Below are 20,041 nucleotides of genomic sequence, written 5' to 3'. Positions count from 1 at the left end.
TGTGTCCGGGCCGGGTGTGCCACGGAGCACGGGCTGCGGTCGTGCCATGCACGGCACCGGGCACAGGAAGGGGGGAAAAGCTCCATCCTCTGGCAGGAACTTCCTTTTCCCCACCCTGCAACTCAAAGCAGCTCACTGAGATGCTCTCAGGACGTGTCAAAAGCAGCGCAGGAACAGACTCACACAAAATCATTTCCCAAAGGAAGGTCCCCTTGACTTCAAAGAGGAAACAAAGAAACTTGAGCCAGGCCCAAGGATGAAAGTAAGCACGACGTGCATCCCATGCCAAGGCGGAGGCTTGGAGCAGGCACTGCGGGGCCTGGCACAGCTGCCAGACAGTGGCCAGGAACTATGACATGATTTCAGAGGACTGTGGAAAGCTGTCATCCTGAAAATCATTGCTTCTTTCTAATAGAAAGCCACAGTGTCTTGTGGTGGAAACAGCTGGTCCAGGGCACTGCCTCCAGCTCATGGGAGAGTTCACACCCTGGCAAAAACCTTTTGTTTAGTGCTGGTGAAGGGGCTTGAGGATGTCAGACCTCAATGTGTCTGCAGCAATGCTGAGCTGAAGGCATCAGGACTTCTGCTGTCAGGACCTTAACCCAGCTCTCTTATGGTCTTGGGCTGCAGCTTGTGGTCACTGCAACCCTCTGGTGCTGAGCCCAGGACAGCTCTGCCCACATGCTGGACTCTGCAGCAGCACCCTAATGGGACTCATTCCTTTGGCTTACTGCCACAGGTCTGCTGTGGACCTTCCTCAGGCAGAGCAGCAGAAATGCCATTTGCACTTGAGCCTGCAGGGTAGCATCATTTAAGGCCCAAGAGGACAAAAGCAAGGTTGGGAAGGAGAGTCCAGGACCTAAAACCATCTCAACCTCACCATTTTCACTCTTGGGTGCCCACTGTGCATCTTCAGCAGTGTTCCTTTGATGTGGTTGTGGCAAAGACATAAAGCCCAGCCCATTTCAATCACCATGTGGCACACACAACCCTCCTGCTGCCCGTGAGCTTTTGGAGATCAGAGTCCAACACTGGCAGTGCTGGGAGCCCGTCCTGCCGGAGCCTGGCTCTTGGCTCAGCACCCAGCTGCTCCAACGCACGGACACAGCTTAGCGTGTTTGGCAGCCTTGAGTTATTCAGCAGAGTGGAGCAAATGTTCCAGCTGAAGGCAGCAGAAGGATGTCCCTGCCCAGGGTCCCCAGGGCATCCTGTTGGCCTCCAACAAAAAGGGTAGGCTCCCACACCTTGCAGAGAATCCTGCAGGGCTGGGAAGAACCAGTACATCCCAGCAGCTTATGGGGCTCTGCACTGGTTGTTGGGGGCTCTGGGGGCAGAGACCATTCTCAGCTGGGCATCTCTGTGTGTGACAGGGGAATTTGACGCTTGCAGGCTGTTCTTAGTAGGACAGGGGGCAGGTGAGCACAGCCTGGGAAGGGAGGAGGACTAAACGCTGAACCTCGGGGTGAGCCCCAGGCTCCTGGAGAGAGGGTCATGTCCCAGAAAACTGTAGGACATCCCCTTCCCTCCCATCTTGAGCCCGAAATGTGGCACCTCAGGACATGCGTGACCTTTCTTTCCCTGGACATCTGACAGCCCAGGAAACCCAGTTCCCCTCAGCCCAAAGAGCACAGCAGCCTTTCTGCAGCACAGTGCAGAGCTGGCTGGGCCTCCTCCCTCTGGTGCTCACCCTGCTCCAGCACAAAAACCAGGCTGGGTTACACAGCTCAGGGAGAAGGTGGTCTGATCCCTACTCCTCAGGGAAGACACTCTCATCTAACACCCAAAAGGCCCTGTGGAGAGGGGACTGCTGTCACCCCCATACCAGTTACAGTGCTGAGCCCTTCTGGGAGGCTTGGGGAGAAGCGAACCAAACAGCCTGGGGATCATCAGCTGGGCAGAGCCAGGAATGGCTGCAAAAGAAAAGAGGAAACTATTTAGCAAAGAGTATAGAAAATTTTATTGTGGCCAGAGCTACTGAAGAGCTCCATACATGATTTTGGGACTGATTCTGCAAGGACAGAGTAAGAAAACACACAAGCTCTGCTCAGGGGCACCTGCTGCAGAGAAATTACTAATGCTTTGTGGTGGAGGGACAGTTGGCCTTGGAAAACCATGAGCCCAGCATTGCTGCAGGATGTAGTTTCCTTGGATGACAGTGGACATGAGGAGAAACAACAGGAAGGACTTTGTCTAACTGGGACCCATGGGTGAGCAATGCTCTGGTCTCTGCAGACACCCAGTGCCATGGCTGCTGGCCCACACTCACCTGCTTTTCTAAAGGGTCACACGGCCAGCAGGTACCACTGGCCACAGCAGCCAGGGAAGCTGCAAGGAGTGTGACCACAGGCCAGCCCTTCCTGCAAACTGAGACAAAATTACTTCAACAGCTACATGAGACTTCACTTTTTCTGATCAACAGATCATGTAATTTGATGAAGAGTCAAAGCTCCTCATCCCAGTTCTTTCAGGAGACAAAAATCAGACAACAGAGAACAGTGTTAAGGCAGCCCTTTAAAACACCTGCAAGTCTTTCTCCCAGGCTAGTCTCTCCCACCAAGGCTGGGAGTCCAGCCTGCCTGTCCAGTGCTGGCTGTGCCCAAAGAGCCCTTGTCCCCCGATCCCCTGTCCTGCTCTGACCCAGTTCTAAGGAATGGTCTCAGACTGAGCTAGATAAGGGGAGAACAGCTTAGCTTGACTCTCACAGCACCCTGCTTTGTCCTGTCCTTCCCTAATTGGCACCTACCATAGCCTGGAGAAAGGTCAGTTGTGCCTTCCATGCATCAAAACATTTGGAAGAGTGATGAAGACTCCCCTGGCTTCCTTTTCTTTGCTGGTGCACCTGTTTGTTCACAGAATCAGCAGGGTGATGTGCTGGGGATGTCTGGAAATGTGCATCCAGCCACGCCAGTGCTGCTGCTCAGGGCTGTGCCAAATCCTGTTAGACATGGCCATGCCAGTGGTAAAGCCCATGGAGACGTGTGTGTAGCTGCTATCTGGGCTCTGAGATTAGCTGGCTGCTAGGCAGATCTGGGCTTGCTGGAAGACCAGCCCCAGCACTCAGCCAGGAATCTGGAACGGGGCATGCTGCCTGGGGAAGCCACAAGGGCAGGGAGAGCCCAGGAGCTCTAGGATGGTAACCCAGACAGCTCTCTGCAGCTCACCCCCAGCACAGGGTGCTGTGGCTCAAGGCACTGGCCATGTGCCCCCGTCTGCTGTGGGATCTTTCTGCACTACACATACCTCAGGCTTGGCTGTGGACTAACGCAGATCTGGCAGCTCAGGAACTGGAAAGGTTTCAGGGCCTGCTGTATCCCAAAACTTCTGAAGAGAATGCTGCAGCATGGGGCACCCCAGACTGCTGGGAAGGGGGAGCAGGCCAAACTATGCTGCCTTACAGAGAACATGCTGGCGGTGGACTTGGCTTGAAGGTGCACAGTGGAGAGCGGTATAGGGATGGGGCAATCCTGAGGTTACTCCCTGACCACCTGCTGAAGCCCCTGAGCATGATCCAAAGACTGACAGGGTGCAGGCAGATGGGAAATACAGCTTTCAGGGTGCAGGGAATGGCAGAGGTGCAGCCTTGTTCTTCCCCATACACTCTGCTGTGAAGTTACTGCAGTACCAAGTGTGCAGAGGGCCCAGAGGGGTGGGCCCTTTCCCAGCGAAAGCACTTGAGCTCTCTTGAGCAACAAGTCTACCTCAGGTTTGCCACCTTGCTGCCTCCTGCCTTTGGTTGAGGATGAGAAATGTCCCACTGCAGCCTGACAGCACGTGCACAGTGAGGGGCGAGTCCTGTAGGCCTCTACACAGCACTAATGCCGTTCCCAAAGGCCATGGCTTTGGAAGGATGATCCCTAGGCCGCTGTGGTGCTTGTCCTTATGTCCTTTGAGCATGGATCATATGTGCCCACACGCTGCTTGCTGGTGCATTTTCTGTGGTCAGGCTCGGACGTGCTCTCACTGGGCTGGGGCTGAGGGACAAGAGGTTCTCCACTGCTCTTACTTACAAAGACAGCAGGCATCTTAGAAAAAAGTTCCAGGTCTCGTTCCACATGTCTGTCCTGTTGGCAGCTTCTCCTTTTGCTCTTGTGCTCAGAGTACAGATTCTTCCTCCTGACTCCTCTGGGATTGTCTGTGGACAAGGGATAATGTTGAGAGTTGCTTGAGTTATTCTTAGGAGACCCTTGAAGGACTGTGTCCCCAAGGTGAGTCTGAGCCACAGGAATCTCATCCATGGACTCAGCAGACTCTGAGTGATAGTCAGCAGGGAGTCCTGCTGCCTGGATGAGGCCCATGCTACTGGGGGACACAGCAGCTCTCAGAGGAAAAGCTGGCACTAAGAGGTGAAGGCTGTGGGAAGGTGAGGTGGCAGCAGCCATGGCTGGGAACTCTGCAGATGGAAATAAAGGGAGAAGAAAGCTTAAGGGGAGAGAGATCTCTCAGCCCCACAAACACATCAACAAGCTCAGGAACTCTGCTATGCCTGATCCACTAGAGTTAAAGCAAATCATACATATATTTATGCCAAATTCAGCAGAGAAGCTGACTGGTGCACTCTCACCTGACTGGGGATCTGGGAAGGAGGGCTGAGGTGTACCATGTGCTTTACATCTGCTGTCTGTTGCTGAGGAAGAAGCTTTCTGCATTTTCTTTCTTCTTTTCTTCTGTTGCTGTGAAAGCAAGTGGCCCAAGACAAGGGAAGTCACTTCACCAGCCCAAAGTAATGAGAATTTTTTTACTTGTTACCTCTTTTTAATTCTTCCTACTTTGAATAACAAGCTCTAGGTATAACCAAAGTCCAAGAATATTTTATCGTTCAAGACTGAGCTACTACGAAGCAGTCATAGAGAACAGGCATTTAATGAACACACACCCACACATTATCTGCCTACAGTGACCCTCTGTGTGTAGGTACCTTTAAGCAGTTGCCTCATTAAGCTGTTGCCTCATTAAGCTGGGGGTTGTATGAGACGCTGGTCACTTGCATTTGTAAAGCCAAACTGGAAGAGGGGACCAAAACTCACAAAGCACAGGATGTCCCAAGAAAGGGACAGTCCTTGTCCCAAATACAGTATAGCTGAAAAGGATTTTTTCTTACCATCTAGATGGCAAGACTGATTAATAAGCTTGGAGGAGAGGAAAAGCACCACCACCTGCCATTTGAGCAAGAGGAGAGAACATGTGGATGCAGATACATGAATCTCAGGAGCCCAGTCCAAGACTTTGGAGAGCTGTTCCATACACTCAAGCTCCACATCCACACACACCATCTTTCCCTGGGCAGGTGCTTTATCTGAACATTTAAACTGTTGGATTTTGCTCTACAGTAACATGCAGAGCTTCTTCCATCAACAAACAGTACAGACAGAGTCACTGAGCTGCACTGGGGCAGCAAGGCATTGGATTACAGCTGTGTTACAGCTGTGAGCTTATGAGGGAACTGTAGGATAGCTCTAATCAGGCCTGTAAGCAGAGACAGGAGAACATCACCTGGATTTGGTGACTGCAGGGCACAGCCACAACTGCAGACACACACTGAGGGGAGGCAGGGGGTGAGCAGGGGGTAAGCACAGCCTGCTCTAGAGTGAGCATGGCCTGGGTGAGTTGTCAGCAGCAGGTTGGGTGTGTGGCAAATCCTCCTTACCTGGGAAGGGGCCACAGAGTGAAGAGATGGGGGCTCAGGGGATGAGCTCTGCTTGGGGTCACCTTCTTGCTTGTGTACATAGAGCTTTGGAAAGCTAAAAACACAGCAGACACACAAGGTGATTCCCTAAGACAGGACTTAAGTCTGATGCCCTCTTTGCTTGCACAAAAACACCAGCCTGACCACAGCCTCCCCTGCCTTACCCAACATTCCCAGCAAAACTGCAGGGGAACTTTTCCTGCACAACTGTGCAAAATAAGAAGGAAATCTCCAGGGACATAAGTTAACAGGAAAGGATTCATTAAGAGGCAAGGATCCTGTTTTCCCCTGAGTGCTTGCCTGTGTTATAAACTTGTAACTGTTGTGATGCATCTCTGGACAACCTGAAATCATGTAACTATAATGAGCTCAATATAGGAGTTACAGAACAAATCAGGCAGCCTTGAAATCATTTTAATATAAAACAATTAATAGAAATCTGTTTAATATAAAATATTTAATATAAAACGGCCTAAAGAGAGTATTCTAGGAACTGTATTTTCCCAGGGGAGGGAAGGAAAGTATTCCTGCAAGTATTTACCCTCCTGAAACTCAAAGATTTCACCATGCCTTGGTCAAAATACTGGTGCTCCCTATCCTCCTAAGTACTTTTGTCTTAGGCCCCACCAGTGACCTTGATAACAATTTCCCATTCACCACACATGCTGCTGGGAGGATCTTATCCTCGACTTTTCTCACCTTTTTCCTGAAGTTACTGTTGAGAATTCCTCTACTTGAATTCCAGGGTCTGTATAGCCAGGATTACCTGACAATAAGTCTGCTTCCTGGAAAAAAAACCCAAACCCAAACATTTTCAGACTAATACGAACACAGAGGGGAGAAGAGGGATTTTCATTACAGATGTATTCTTTTTCCTCATGGCAGACATTTTTTTTGTCCTTACAGGTAGCACAGCAGGAAACTGCTGCTTAAGAAGATGGAAAGCCAAGACTGGCAAAATTAGAAGTCTTCTATTCATTTATTTAGTCCAGCCAGGATTTCATGTGACTCAAAACCAAATCACACTTACAGAGGTCAACTTAGTCATTTCTTGGGACCACATTCAAAATACCACTTAAAGCTTCCATTAGTTACACAGTTCAATCTGAGGAGCTATGCAGTGAATGCATAATATGTCTTTTAAATGCAAAATGGAGGTGAGGAAGATGGAAGCATGCAACATACAGGAAAAACATTAAGTGTTTTCTGCTTCTGGTGTGATCCTGTATGGCTAAGACCTGCTGATTTTTAAAAATGAGTGTGATATATTGCTTATTTGCCTCAGGTATAGATGAGTTCAGAGTAATGACAGCTGAACTTGAAAACTGTGTATTTTCAGAAACCTTACAAGAATAAGCCTCCAAAATCCAAGTGCTGTGTTACAGGAAAGGACCCCAGTTCTCCCTCAAAAGCACCCAGTTAAGATGTTCAGAGTACCAAGGGATGAAGGGTATGAAGCCCTGCTATCAAAAAAGGATAAACCATGCTCAGAAGAACCTTGACACCACTTATCAGCTGCTCTTAAACTTGAATAATCATCAAGATAACTTATTTGCAAGTATTTCAGTGTGCAGTAACTATAAAGATATTTTAAAGTAACTTTCAGGTTAAGATGGAGGGGTTTAAAACGTGATAGGCATTAGCTTCAAAAATAGCTAAAACAAGCTCAGGAAGACCTATTTTTCTGAACAGCCTGATCAGCAAATTTGAGAAAATGAAGTCAAAGCTGGACATGCCACAAATGGGCTCCTGAGAGATCCAGGGCCTCTGCACTTCAACAAATTCATAAACAATCAACAAAAGAGCAGAGCAGTGAGAAGCCTGGTGATGACAGTCCCTGATGTAAGGCATTAAAAATGAAAGCCAGCCGCAAAGAGCTGCAGAAGATCTTTGCAATATTGAATTACAGGGTAGTAAAATGGCACCAAAAAATCAATATTGCTAGAGGTAAAGATGGAAAGTGAAGCATGTGGGAAAAGTAGTGTAAATGTTATATACAAAGCAACAGTCTCTGAACTAGAAAAGAATCCATGGAGCTGCACATTCAGTGGCAGCTAAGAAATAATTTCAGATATTAGGAATAAAAATGAAAGGCAAATAAAAAAAGAAAATAAAAAGTAATTTCAGCTGTTTTATAGATGGTAACACAACATTTGAAGGGGATTGGTTTAGGAATCAAAAACATGACTTTCTGATTTAAAAATTTATCCAAGTGCAAGGTTAATAATCTGCAGAAATTTACTACATGCATTCAATTAGAATTTGTAACTCAAGTCAGATCATCACTCATCACCAACTGAACACAAAGTGTGCACAAATGTCTCCTCAAAGCTCCTTGGGGACACTTACAATCAAGATTTACATTCAGGCCTCATGCACCTGAGTCACAAATGAGTGTACAGCCAGGAGATGCAGGTCTTTTCAGAGGAAAGCACGTCATGGCTGAAATGAGCTGCAGCAGGAGACATCCCACTGCACAGAATAACTGAAAACAATCAGGATTCAATGTCCACAGCACACAAACAGGACTGCAGGACTGGCATTTCAAGGGAGCTTAATAAATGATTCATCTTGAGAATAACATGGACAATTTCTTTCCAAGCAGGGAATGAAAGAGCCTTTTTAAATCCATTTTGTTCATTTCAGCCTTCTATAAATAATGTAGAACCAAAGCAGCCACATAAATGAAAGTAAAGCGTTAGAGCTGACTATGAAAACAAATGAGACTCAATCAGTAGAAAATACAATGTTCTCTCACAGTGTGACACAAACTACAACCACAGCACAGACTCCAAGCCTCCCTCTGCTACCAGGCATGTAACAGGAGAATCAACATCCTCCCACTGCAGCATCAAGACAAGCCTGCTGGATTGACAGACTGCCCAAGTTGTGCCCCTGTGCAAATCCTGGCCACGTTCACCAAATTCCAGCTGTGACCACCCCAAGGTCCATGGTTTACAAGGCCAGGGTGGATTCAGCTCCCTTGCCCACTGCAGCTGCCCTTATCAACCTCTTCAGTGACAGGAAGTGCCCTGAAGTGCTGGCTGGCTGGAGGGGACGCAGAATTGAACAGGAAAAATGTTCTTGTTCCAAGGAAAGTGGGTCTGTTGCAAGTGTTGAGGCTGAGAGTGAAGACTAAGTTCATCTTACATTGACACTGGAAGAAAGAAACAATACTGAAAATGTAAGGGAAGCTGAATAAAATCTGTGTTTAGTATTTAAAATCAAACCTCACCAAACTGAATCAGTTTCCAAAGCAAGTTCAAAGCTTTAGGAATGTGAGAAGAATCACATCCCAGCTGGCCTCATATGAAAGCCAGCTCCCTGGAATGAATGCAATTATGCATTAAAGCATAGGATTTGGTTTAGTTTATATTTCTTTGGACTGCAAATGACTACAGAAAAAATGGTTACTTGCACATCCTGCTTTAGGTATGGTAATAGAGGCAAAGGCTCAATGTGGCCAACTGTTTTGCATTTTTTGTGACATCTGAACCACTTAAATGTGCAAAATTAGGGCTTTTACTTTGTGGGTCCTAAAGGTACATAAGAATCCTTTATCCTGAACAAGACTCCTTTAACCTGAACATAGCCGAAGACTTAACCACAGACCTACATGGAAAACTGAAGCCAAAATCAACACCCAAGCTTGAATAAGGCTCAAAAACAAGCATTAAAGGGGAAATGCATGTTTCTTCTTAGTCCCTAAAATGAATGAACAGTTCAGACAAAAGTGGGAAGAGGATGATTTCCATTTTATGCTTACAACATGTTGGATCAATTACAAAGGGTTGCAGTGTTCAAGCTAAAGAAGGCTGTATTCAACACAGCTCACAAAAGGCAAGTCACTTGGTGTCCTCCTACTCCAATCTATTTGTTTGTGTTTATCTCTGGTTGCTATGTAAGAAACAAGGAAAATCTGGTGGGTTAACATTTTTCTTAACAATGTTACTGGGCATCATCCAGTCTTTCTTGTTCCCCAAGGTACTAACTGCAGTCCTGAAACATCAAACTCCTTTTCACCCTGCTCCTTCCAGGCTTGCTGCTTCAAATTAACCATATTCACACATTTCTACATAAGAACCAGTGCAGACAGGAGACCATCATTGAATGCCAATCCCCAAATGTGCACACATACATGAAGTCCACCCCTGTTCAAATACATTTTAAGTATTAATTAAAATTCAGTAATGAGATGATTAGAGCTAATGCTTTATTATTGCTTTAATTTTCATAGTAAGCAAAGCTCTGTGAAACAAAGTGCCAAATATTTTTGTTGTTATGGAAACCTCTGTTTAAACTGGAAGTTCAACTTTTCCGAAACAGTAAAAAATATATATGAAAAGCTTCATATTATACAAAACTGAATGAGCTCACTTTCCCCTTTGCTTTGACAGGGAAGAACTATGGATGAACCCAGAGAGATCCCAGTATCTCTACACAGAATACTTGGATGAAGCTTTTATTTAATTAATTTCTTATGAAATATAGAACTGTTTGTATAGTAGATAATTTACTTGCATAAAATGAAAAGTTACACATGACTGAGAATCACAGAATAATTTAGACTAGGAATAATTTCTGGAAGTTTTTAGTTCAATCCCCTGCTAAAGTCAGTACGGAACGTGTTCAGTCAAAATTTGAGTTAATCCAATAATTTATTTTGCCTTGTAGCAAAATAAATTACACTGAACCTCTCAATTCAGAGCCTGATATATCTGCCTCTGCAGAGTCTAGCAGCATTTAAGAGCTTGTAGAACTCTTTTTACAGAGATATAGATCAACATGGTAATAACATCATGGTAATAACAAGGACCCTTATCACTGTATAGACTCATTCCAAAGAAAAGCACATATCTGGGTCATTTCTTAAAAACTGGTGTCCTTTTCACTTTCAAGATGGTTAAATTATTGGTATTATTAGCTGCTCAATTATTAGCCCCAGTTTCTCCAGCCTTAGAGCCTGTCTCACTTGAAGTCATGACACAAGCCCCCAAGATGTGCAGTGCCACCCAAACAGATGGTCCTGTCCTTCTTAGGGACAGGATTCTTCCCACTCTTCAGTCACCCTCATTTGTGCTAAGCCAGGCATTTATGTGACTGCTTGGTGAACCAAATGGGAGGGAGCTGGGCCAGCTCAACTATTTTTTTAATAAAGTTTATTGTTACTCAGATGAGTTCCCCCACCCTGTCCTAACGAACAGCTGTGCTGGCAGAAGAGACAAGATAGTGCAGGGCCCAAAACAAGTGGTGGAGGAAGAGAGTGGGTGGGATTGATTCCTTTGAAAGCAGTACTTGCTTACACCTAAAGTGTTCATGGAATTACAGGCCTTGCGCTCTCTCACATCCTACTCAACTCCATCAAAGTATGTCTGAAGTCTTATCTCTAGCAACTGCCTTTAAAATATGGAGCTGAAGAAAGTGAAGCAAAGTTTACACTGCAAACAAGCAAGACTGTTTTTGAGAAATGGACTGAAAGTAGGATGAGTACCTGACTGGGTCTCACTTGGGAGGAACAAGACTCCTGTTTCTTGTCCACCTTGTCTGGCTGCTGCTGGGGACGCTGCTGCAGGATGTACTCGTACGTAGACAGCTTGTGCCACACTGAAAGGGACAAAAGAGACCTGTCAGCACAGGAAAGGCCCCTCCCTGACTGCACTTACACAAGCAGGCTGGATGACTGTACAATCAAACAGTAACTATAAACATGAAAAACTGATAATCTAAGCCAAAAGTACCTGTGCACTGTACATCCTACTATAATCTTTATTGTCACCATCACAATGCTTTCTTAAAGTCCTGCTATTCTAAAGTCTCCTAGAATGGTACAGCCTTCTATAGCAATTTGTTCAGTTCATTTCAGAGCAAATCCATTATTCATGTCCAACAGGGGTAAGATCTGTACTGTACAAAAAGCTCAGTGAGCAATCGGAAGGTATGTGGTGCTAAATGGAGAGAAGAAATTGAGCAGGTTAGTGTGTACTGTAGTGACTGAGACACTTAATGTGCAAACCAGAGAGTACCAAATGCACAGCTTGCTTCGTGCCAAACAGATGTGCCCAGAGTTCACATGTCCCTGACTTTATGAGCTCTCCAGGTCCCCATGCAAACACATCTGCTCCCATGAATGACCAAAAGCATGTGACATTTCTGAGCAACTTGGTTTCTTCATGAGACCCAAAATCTTATGAGAGTCTAAAACGCAGACATTCTTCCCATAATGACCTTAAGTAGTTTTAGAGAACAAACCCTAGAAACAGATGTTGAAGGGTTTTAGTGCACAGCCTGGTAGTTATTCCTCTTTTTTTTACAGAAGCACAGCAGTTAAAGAAGATGCCTAGGATCATCTGGACTAAAATCTTCCCTCTACCTGAAGATGTTTTCATCAGTGATATCTTACCTCTCAAAACCATGCCCTGAACACAGGACTGCTTCACAGAGAAGTGGGGGAGAGCAGAGGAGAGGTGCCCCTCTGCTAAAGCAATCACCTTATGAAGAAATAAAAATTCAGGATCTTTTTGGCCAGGAAGAGAGAACATAGAGATGAATGTGAGTCTGCAGCCAAGTGATTACTTAACAGGGACAGTGCAGGCTGCTGGCAAGTGCTCCTAGAATGGCACCCTTTGCTTTCTTTGAAAAACAGAATATTGCTTCATAAGGAAAGGCTTATCAACCATTTTTAATTTAGATTTTGTCGGTTTCTGAATACTTACAGTGTAACTTTTTAAATATTTTAATAGAGCTATTTAGTTAAAATACTTCATTTTTTGGCCACATAACACTGCAGCACATAACGTGCAAAATACGATCACAGTCTGTGAATAACCCTATATGCTTTCCTATATTCCCTTCCTATTCCCTACTATTTTTTTTTTATTCTGCTATCAGCCTCACAGTATTGAAGTGCCCTGCTTCACCAAATGCCTCTAGAACTGAGTCTGAATCAGGACTAGTAATTTTGAATACACGGACCTACTATTTTGAGAATAACCTACTTCCTTTGAGTGATCACAGTGAGTAGTAATTAAACCCAGGAGAGTAACTCTGAAATTTTCACTGTGCTTGTAACAAAACTAGATACTAAATTTTCAGTCGTACCTGACTTAAGCCATTTTTTATGGGAAGCCTAAGGGCAGTACCACTCACATGGGTGCTATTTAACTTCTGTAATTTAATTACTGGAAAAACAGTGACCAACAGTAATTACATTTGAATTGGTAAAGTGTATTTCTAGTCCCAAAAGAGGGTAGACAGTTCATTACAACACTGTCTACCTTAAAGCATTCAGAGGAGACTATTAACAATTACAGGTACGAAATAAGAGGAGTTTAAGTTCAGACATACTTTGTCTATCTCCCTGAAACCCAGCTGTAAGTGCAAATGCAGTGGTTAAGTGCAATGCATACGCATATGAAGCACACCATATAGGCTTCAGGGTGGTAACATCCCTCTTTAAAGCAAGGGCTTACACACTACATTCTGCACAGCTGGGAACAGTTTCATTAGGGCAGCAGATTATAATGTAATTAATTCTTAAAAAAAAAAAAAGCAATAATTCTGTTTCTATGTTAGTAATAAAGATTTAGAATTAGACCAAAAGTAGAAGTTAATTTGGCTCTAAATTTATTCTGAAAAAGGAGAAAGAATCACCCCAAGACAAGAGCAGCAAAATCTCCCCCAAGCCCAGAGCAGAACTAGCGGTACACAACGGAGGTTTCTGTCTGGCAAATAAAGCAGGTCACTGTCTCAGGCAGGGAGCACCCTCTTGTGGAAGCTGTACACAAGGACAGGATAAATATCACTCAGGACTAAACTGAATATTCCTTTTCCATCCAGAAGATACCTACCTGTAGTGACCCCGGCTTTGTTATGCTTTTGTCTTTCCACGGTGCTAGATCAACCTTTTACATCTCCAGGCAGTGACATTGACCCAGAAAGGCCAACTGTCAATTCTGCCAAGGAAGTAAAATTGCAGTGTGCCCAAATTTCAGTCAAGTTCAAAGAGGCTCTAGAAGGAAAACGACTGTCAGTGTCCTCACTGAGTGCACTGTCCATGCCAGCTGAGGAACACTCACCTATCGAACACTACACTTCAGCAGTGCAACTGTTTTGCTTCTGGAGCTGTGCTGGTTTGTGCTGACCTAGTTTGTGTTGGCATCTGTAGGTCTGTTAACTGAGAACCTGAAAATCCATCCAAGGATCCTCTGTAACCGCTGTCCTCACTTCTCTTCCACCACATCCCTTCTTCCCTAGTTCTGGCACCACCAACTACTGTACTTTCAGCAGCAGCCAAAAAGCATTGGCTTAATTTTAGACGATGGCTGAAAAAAGGTTTTTGATGCCCATCTGTACATAAACAAACATAAATATCCTTTCTTGACAGTGAAACAAGCAGTAGATCTAAAGAGGAGGCTTTCTGAAAGCCTCTTCCTCTAAATTACACAAGTCTTCTTGTATCAATATGGTAGAATTTCCATAAAGGGACCTTAACCTGGATGGCAGTGCTCCAGTCAGAAATTTAACTCAGTACATCCCCATTTCTCTGGGGTAAGGGAAATACATGCTCTCTCACACAACAGAAGTCCTGGGGAGCACAGTGAGGAGACTCACAAAGGCCATATGCAAAATCAATCTGAATCTGCCATCACCGGCACCAAGCTGGGATTGACCAGTTCATCCCAGCTGGCCTCTCCAATACTCTCCCATGCGCTTTCAGTTTCAGGATAACATAGCTTAAACATGGCTGCAGAGGCCCAACACAAGTTCCACATTACACATGCACTGATAAGCCTACCTGAGAGTGGGGGAAACTCAGAAATATAATGTTAAATCCCAATTTTGTACCTTTTCAACGGCAATCTTGCACAATCGGTGTATATTAGTGACACAGGTGAACACACAGTGAATGCAGGATGAGCAGAAGCTAAGCAAAAATGAAATGGGGGTGTAGATGACAGGAACAAAACACCTACAGAGATAGATGTGAAAGGTCAAGAGGTGGCCCAGCAGGATCATGGTCACTAGGCTCAGAAGAATAAAAATCCCAGCTGTGACCAAAATGGCAGGTGCCTGAGTCTCAACAGGAGATGCAGGAAGAAACACAAACCAGCGGTCCATGTGGTTCCTCAGAGCTGTAAAACAAACAGAGCTGGAGGTAAGCAGATTGTCCAGGTATGAATTATCTCTAAATAAACTTTACTTTATGGAAATCTTGTTAACTCAAAAGTAGCTGCAGACCCATTGTGCCCTGGAGGCCTAAGAAATCTGGTGCCTGCAGGGCTTTTAGGAAGAGCAATTAGATCTGTAAGGAAAGACATTCCATCCAGCTGAGCAGAGATACTCTAACAGAAATATATCATTGAAGCAGTAAAGAATGGAGCTCCTCCTCAGTGGAAGAGCTCACAGAATCCAAACCCTCATCAAGACATGCTGGCTGATTCCCAGGATGCTCATGTGAAGCACTGCTGTACCATCAAAGTGCTGGTCAGAGCGAAGCACCGTGGGGTCGACAAAGAACTCCACAAAGACGTAGAAAGCAACGAGCAGCAGAAGCCCCAGGCCCAGAATGGCAGACAGCACACTGTTCAAAAAGAGCCTGCCAGGAAGGAGAGAGGTCTCAGTGGCTTCAATAACATCACACATACAATTCAATATCCCAGCCTCTAATAAAAGATAGAGACAGCTATCTCAAATTACTGTCACGCTTTCTTACACTTTTGATAGATAATGGTGAACAGCTTTACTTATTTTTTGTTACCCTGAGGGACTAAACTGTGACCCTTTACTGCAACCACGGTTACAAAACAGTCAAGTATATCTAGGACAGACAAAGAGCTCCCTGCACAAAATCAGAAGGCAGTGTAACATGGCACCCAACAACACCACCACTTTGCTTTCCATGGAGTTTTAGTGCAGGAAAGTAAACTGAGAAGCATCAGTGATAGTCTCCTTACTCTTATCTGAAACCTGGCATGGATTAGAGGTCCCTATATGCTGCCAACTGGCAGGTCTCATAGGGAAAGCATGTGATCTGGATGCAGGTTGTTTCAGATCGGAACAGCACCATCATGGTTCCATTTCTATTCCAGCTCTCAGAAGCACTAAGGACACCCACTTAACATCCTGTAAGCTTTTCCTAATACCACATAATAACTCTATGTTCTCTGTTTTAACTTACAGATGTTCAGCTACAACATTCTAAGTTTAGGAATTTTATCCCTGGTTATTTGAATGTCATGATTATGCTTGTATTTTCTGCCTAATTTTCTCATGACTGATTCTATTCAGCCAGGGGATAAAAGAAAAGTGGTTCTGCATGGCTAAATACCGACTGGACTGAGCTACAGGAGAACCTTGGAAAGAGAAGGAGCCACATCATTAATGCAGTGTTATGCTTCTGTCACAATCCCAAGCTCTTACCAGTAATTCCTTTCTCCCACACAGTTGTTGAGCCATTTGCAGTGATGATCAAAGCCACACACACACTTGTTGCAAGTTCCACAGTGCTTTGACTTGGCACTCCTGCCAAAGGAAGGGTGGCATTAGTGTGGCAGCATCAGCTCACTACTGTGACTTTTCAGTGACTCAAACACAGGGGGATATAGCAGCAGAGATCCTGGTAATAGTGAGTAAACCTTCTGCATCAGGAGTACTTTATCTCCCAAACTCATCTGCCACTGTTGGACCACAATCCCAAACACTACAAAATTCACCTTTCAAGGCACTGCACGATTTTTAATTTGGAGATTTTTGAATTCTTATTTGAATCCCTTCAGCAGTTCTACAGAGCTTGATCTTAATGCCTGCCCTCCAAGCATTTCCTGCTACTGGTCAGCATCCAGCCAGACAAGCACACACACACACAAGTTACACACTTTTAGGCAAAACACCAACACCCAGGGAACATGGAACACTACAGCCCTCTCCACACATGAGCAATGAAATAAAACACAAAATCCTGTGCACATTTGACAGAAGGCCCCTACCCAATTACCTGAACCCTGCCACAAGATAAAGTTTAACTTGCACTGTAGCAGTCCAGGGCTCAATTTCAAATCTTACAGTCTGACATTAAGGACTAGTGGTGAAGTGCAATGGTGAAGAAGACAAAGCAGTAGAAAGAAAAGAGAAGATACTTACACATCTACATCACAGACATGGCAGTGATGGTTCTCAATGACATGTGCGTGTTGGTTACGGTTGAAGGTGGCCAGAGGCCCCAGATAGTTTTTTTCTCTCACGTTTGCATCCGCAGGGTCAATGGAGACTGCAGTAAGATGAACAACTAAATGGTAGATAAAACACACTCCTGGACACTGAAGTACACAGTTAAGGACTTAACACGTGTCTTTTAATCCTTAACACACAAATCCCACACAGATGAGAAATTTATGATGTAGAATTCCTTTGTAACAGATTGCAGCATATTAATCTGAGTTTTATTGATAGAGGTGTTTGACTTGTAATAAATGTCCTCTGGAAAAAGACAACAAAATCTACAGGACCATCCCTCCTCATTATGTACCACTCTGCCTTGCAGAAGTGTCCTTCCTAGCACAGGGTGTTTTAAAAAGTTACCTTGACTTACCAGAATCTGACCCCAAGTGCAGACTGCTGACATAGGTCCAAGTTTCTTAGTCCATACAGACTCCTTGGAAAGGAGAGTGGTTAAGGCTGTGCATATGCCCTTTCACAAGATCAGACTTCCAAGAAAAAAAAGTCACATCAAGGAAGTAGTATTGATTACCTTGATTTCCTTTTCCTTAGCCAGAATTCCAAGGAAGAGGAGCACACCTTTAAAGTAGGCTCCTACACAATTTACAGACAGGACTCAGGATTTGTCACTGTTTCTATACACCCAGATGTGCACATCGTTGATCATACTAAGACCCATGGAAAATAGATCAATGCAGTAAGTTAAAAAAGGAGGCCTTTGAGAGGTCCAGCTCACTGGAGCTCTGATGGCTGGTGGAGCAGAACAGGAAGGGATTTGCCTTTGACACAAAAGAGACATTAGTGCTTTATTAACTGGAAGTAAAACTTGAGGAAATATTAATCTGTTGAATTAAGAGTAACTTTAGATTGCATTATGAAGATATTTGGTAGGCAAATTCACGAGGTTTGAACTGTGATAATATCGAGGATTTGAGCAAGCTAAGTAGATGCAAGACCACTGAGCTAATTACATTCATGTCTAAATCATGCAAGTGTAAAAACTAAATCATAAGCAAAATCATCCCAAACACATCAAAGACTTAGAGGCATATCATTTATATATCTGACTTACAGATAAGTGCACATCCCATCTCTTCAGAACAAGGCCTGGTCTTGAGGAAGTTCCTTCCCTGGGCGATAGTACAGGTGGCACTGGGAGTATTGGGAGCACTGGGATTGCTCCCCAGCTGCTCCAGGCTGAACAAGCCATGTGTCCTCTCCTCTAGACCCTTCACTCTCTTCATCATATGTGTATTAACTGCTGCTCAAGACTGTCGCATAGGAGACCTCTCCTCTGAGGTTCACACCACACCACCTTGACTGTCACTCCCAGATTTTCTACTGAATACAGGAGAGGGCCCAGGGAGAACATCCACTGTGAGCCATCACAAGCAACCCACCATACAACCACGAGCATGTAAAGCTGCCTTTCAAGACTCATCCAGTCAGCACGGAGAGGTGGGGCTGCCTTCACGACAAGGATGTTTCAGGAGGGGCTTTTTTAGTATGAATTTCTTCAAACCCTGCAGCAGACTTGTAGAAGAATAATATAAAGCAAAGGAGACACATAGGCAGAAGCAGGGAGCAGAAGAGCATCGGAGGCAAGGGTAGTGACCTTAATAGAGAGTGATGAAGCAGACAAGCAGAACATCAGTGACCTAAAGTGAGGATCTCAAAGCAACTGTTTTTAATAGTCAGAAGAAGATCAGGATGATGGTTACAGTTCAGAAGAATATATCTGGCTCAGGTGCTTTTCTCCTATGCTTTCTGTGCTACCTAACAAGTACTGTCAAAACCCCCCAGTGACAGTTTGTACCAGCCCACGTTCTCCTCTAGATCCAAGGATACGATATAACCAGCGGGCAGCCAGTGGCGGGGCAGGAGAGGAACCAGGATTCCAAAGCCAACTAGCGCATAGAAGAGGAACAGCAGCCAGGCAATGATCTGGAACAGGTGCAGGGGCCAGCTCCAGCCATTTCTTCGAGCGCGTTGGACCTTCACCTCAGGGACAGCTTCGCCCAAATCCTCTGGAGCTATCTTATTATGAGGTTTATTGCAGATATTCATCTACAGAAATCAAAAATGGAAAATGAAATGACATGATACAAAAGTACTGTGACTGAGCGCTGGTGCTGGAGATATGCTCCAAGGTGGACAAAGTTAGAGAGACTAAAATGATGGCACATGCGAGGAGAAACAGCTCTAAGCTCAGAAGCGAGTTCTCCTTTTTTCACTTAGTGGTGGATTATTAGATGCTGCTTTTCACCTGCCACAAAGCCAGGAGAGTTTCTAATAACAGAGAGTTGGGCTGCTCTGCTTCATGGAAAACTTGAGATACCAGGGAGAGCAAACCAGGCAGTAGATCAGGGGCAGCATCCAAAACCGGCACAAAGGAGCTCTGCTGGACCTGAGCTGACTCAAAGTACCTCTGCAGCACTCTGAGCCTTCCTTAGTAACTAAAGAGGATGCGAAATTGACGTCTAACATGATAAACAACTTCAATTAGTCTGACTAACATGCACAGGAGAGTGATGAAAGAAAAGGAGGAGGTCTCTGGCTCACTTGTGGTATTTTTGATAATGGTTCCAGTGCCAGAACAATGCCACAGGGGTGGAAGAGAGCAAGCATGGCAACATGCTGAAAGAGTGAGCAGGACAATTCCAAGCTTGGTATGCCAACAGCCCTTCAGACCCAGGCGAAGGGCTGGAAATGTCTTTTTCAGTCAACTGGTAGAAGAGTGGGTAAGAATAGCCGAGAATGTAATTTATGCTCATCAGCACAGTCTTATCAACAGGCAGGCTGGAATAAAAAATTCCTAACTTCACCCTTCAAAGCAATTAGCAGTATCTGCCTGCATTCATCATTTAAGTTGTTACATGGCAACTGGCTCATCACTGATGAGAAATCATTACCAACCATGTAATCCTTTTCTCGTTAGGCTGTTGAAAACTTGCTCGTGCATCACTTTGAGCTACCTGTCACAAAACCCACAGAGAGTATGCCCGTAACGCCTTTCTATCCAGCTCCAAAAAAACACTGAGTATAAAAAACAAGGCATGAAGTCACTGTCAGGGTAGACAGAGAGAGAGGCACCAGGACGCACGGGCAAGCACCAGGGGCCGGGGTCGGGTGAGCGCGTTCCCG

The 20,041-nt window shown here is 44.9% G+C and overlaps 1 protein-coding gene across 2 annotated transcripts in view; it reads right to left on the bottom strand.

Moving 5' to 3' along the window:
• Positions 1–1,933: 1,933 nt before the first annotated feature.
• Positions 1,934–20,041, bottom strand: part of ZDHHC1 (zinc finger DHHC-type containing 1) — a 19,137-nt gene continuing 1,029 nt past the window's right edge. The window contains exons 2-11 of one of the 2 annotated variants that reach the window (XM_017740926.1): positions 18,746–18,964; positions 16,823–16,998; positions 16,103–16,204; positions 15,154–15,278; positions 14,656–14,814; positions 11,175–11,287; positions 6,383–6,468; positions 5,645–5,738; positions 4,562–4,670; positions 1,934–4,390 (exon numbers count right to left, since the gene is read on the bottom strand). In XM_017740926.1, coding sequence (XP_017596415.1) covers positions 3,855–4,390; positions 4,562–4,670; positions 5,645–5,738; positions 6,383–6,468; positions 11,175–11,287; positions 14,656–14,814; positions 15,154–15,278; positions 16,103–16,204; positions 16,823–16,998; positions 18,746–18,964 — 1,719 coding nt within the window. In that variant the 3' untranslated portion in view covers positions 1,934–3,854. The remainder of the gene's footprint in view (positions 4,391–4,561; positions 4,671–5,644; positions 5,739–6,382; positions 6,469–11,174; positions 11,288–14,655; positions 14,815–15,153; positions 15,279–16,102; positions 16,205–16,822; positions 16,999–18,745; positions 18,965–20,041) is intronic. The other variant, XM_008638739.2, reaches the window with a different exon arrangement.

This window comes from Corvus brachyrhynchos, unplaced genomic scaffold, assembly GCF_000691975.1.
Source record: "Corvus brachyrhynchos isolate BGI_N302 unplaced genomic scaffold, ASM69197v1 scaffold26, whole genome shotgun sequence".
NCBI lineage: Eukaryota > Metazoa > Chordata > Aves > Passeriformes > Corvidae > Corvus > Corvus brachyrhynchos.
Note: the sequence above shows the minus strand (reverse complement) of the source record. Positions and strands in the feature narration are given on the sequence as shown.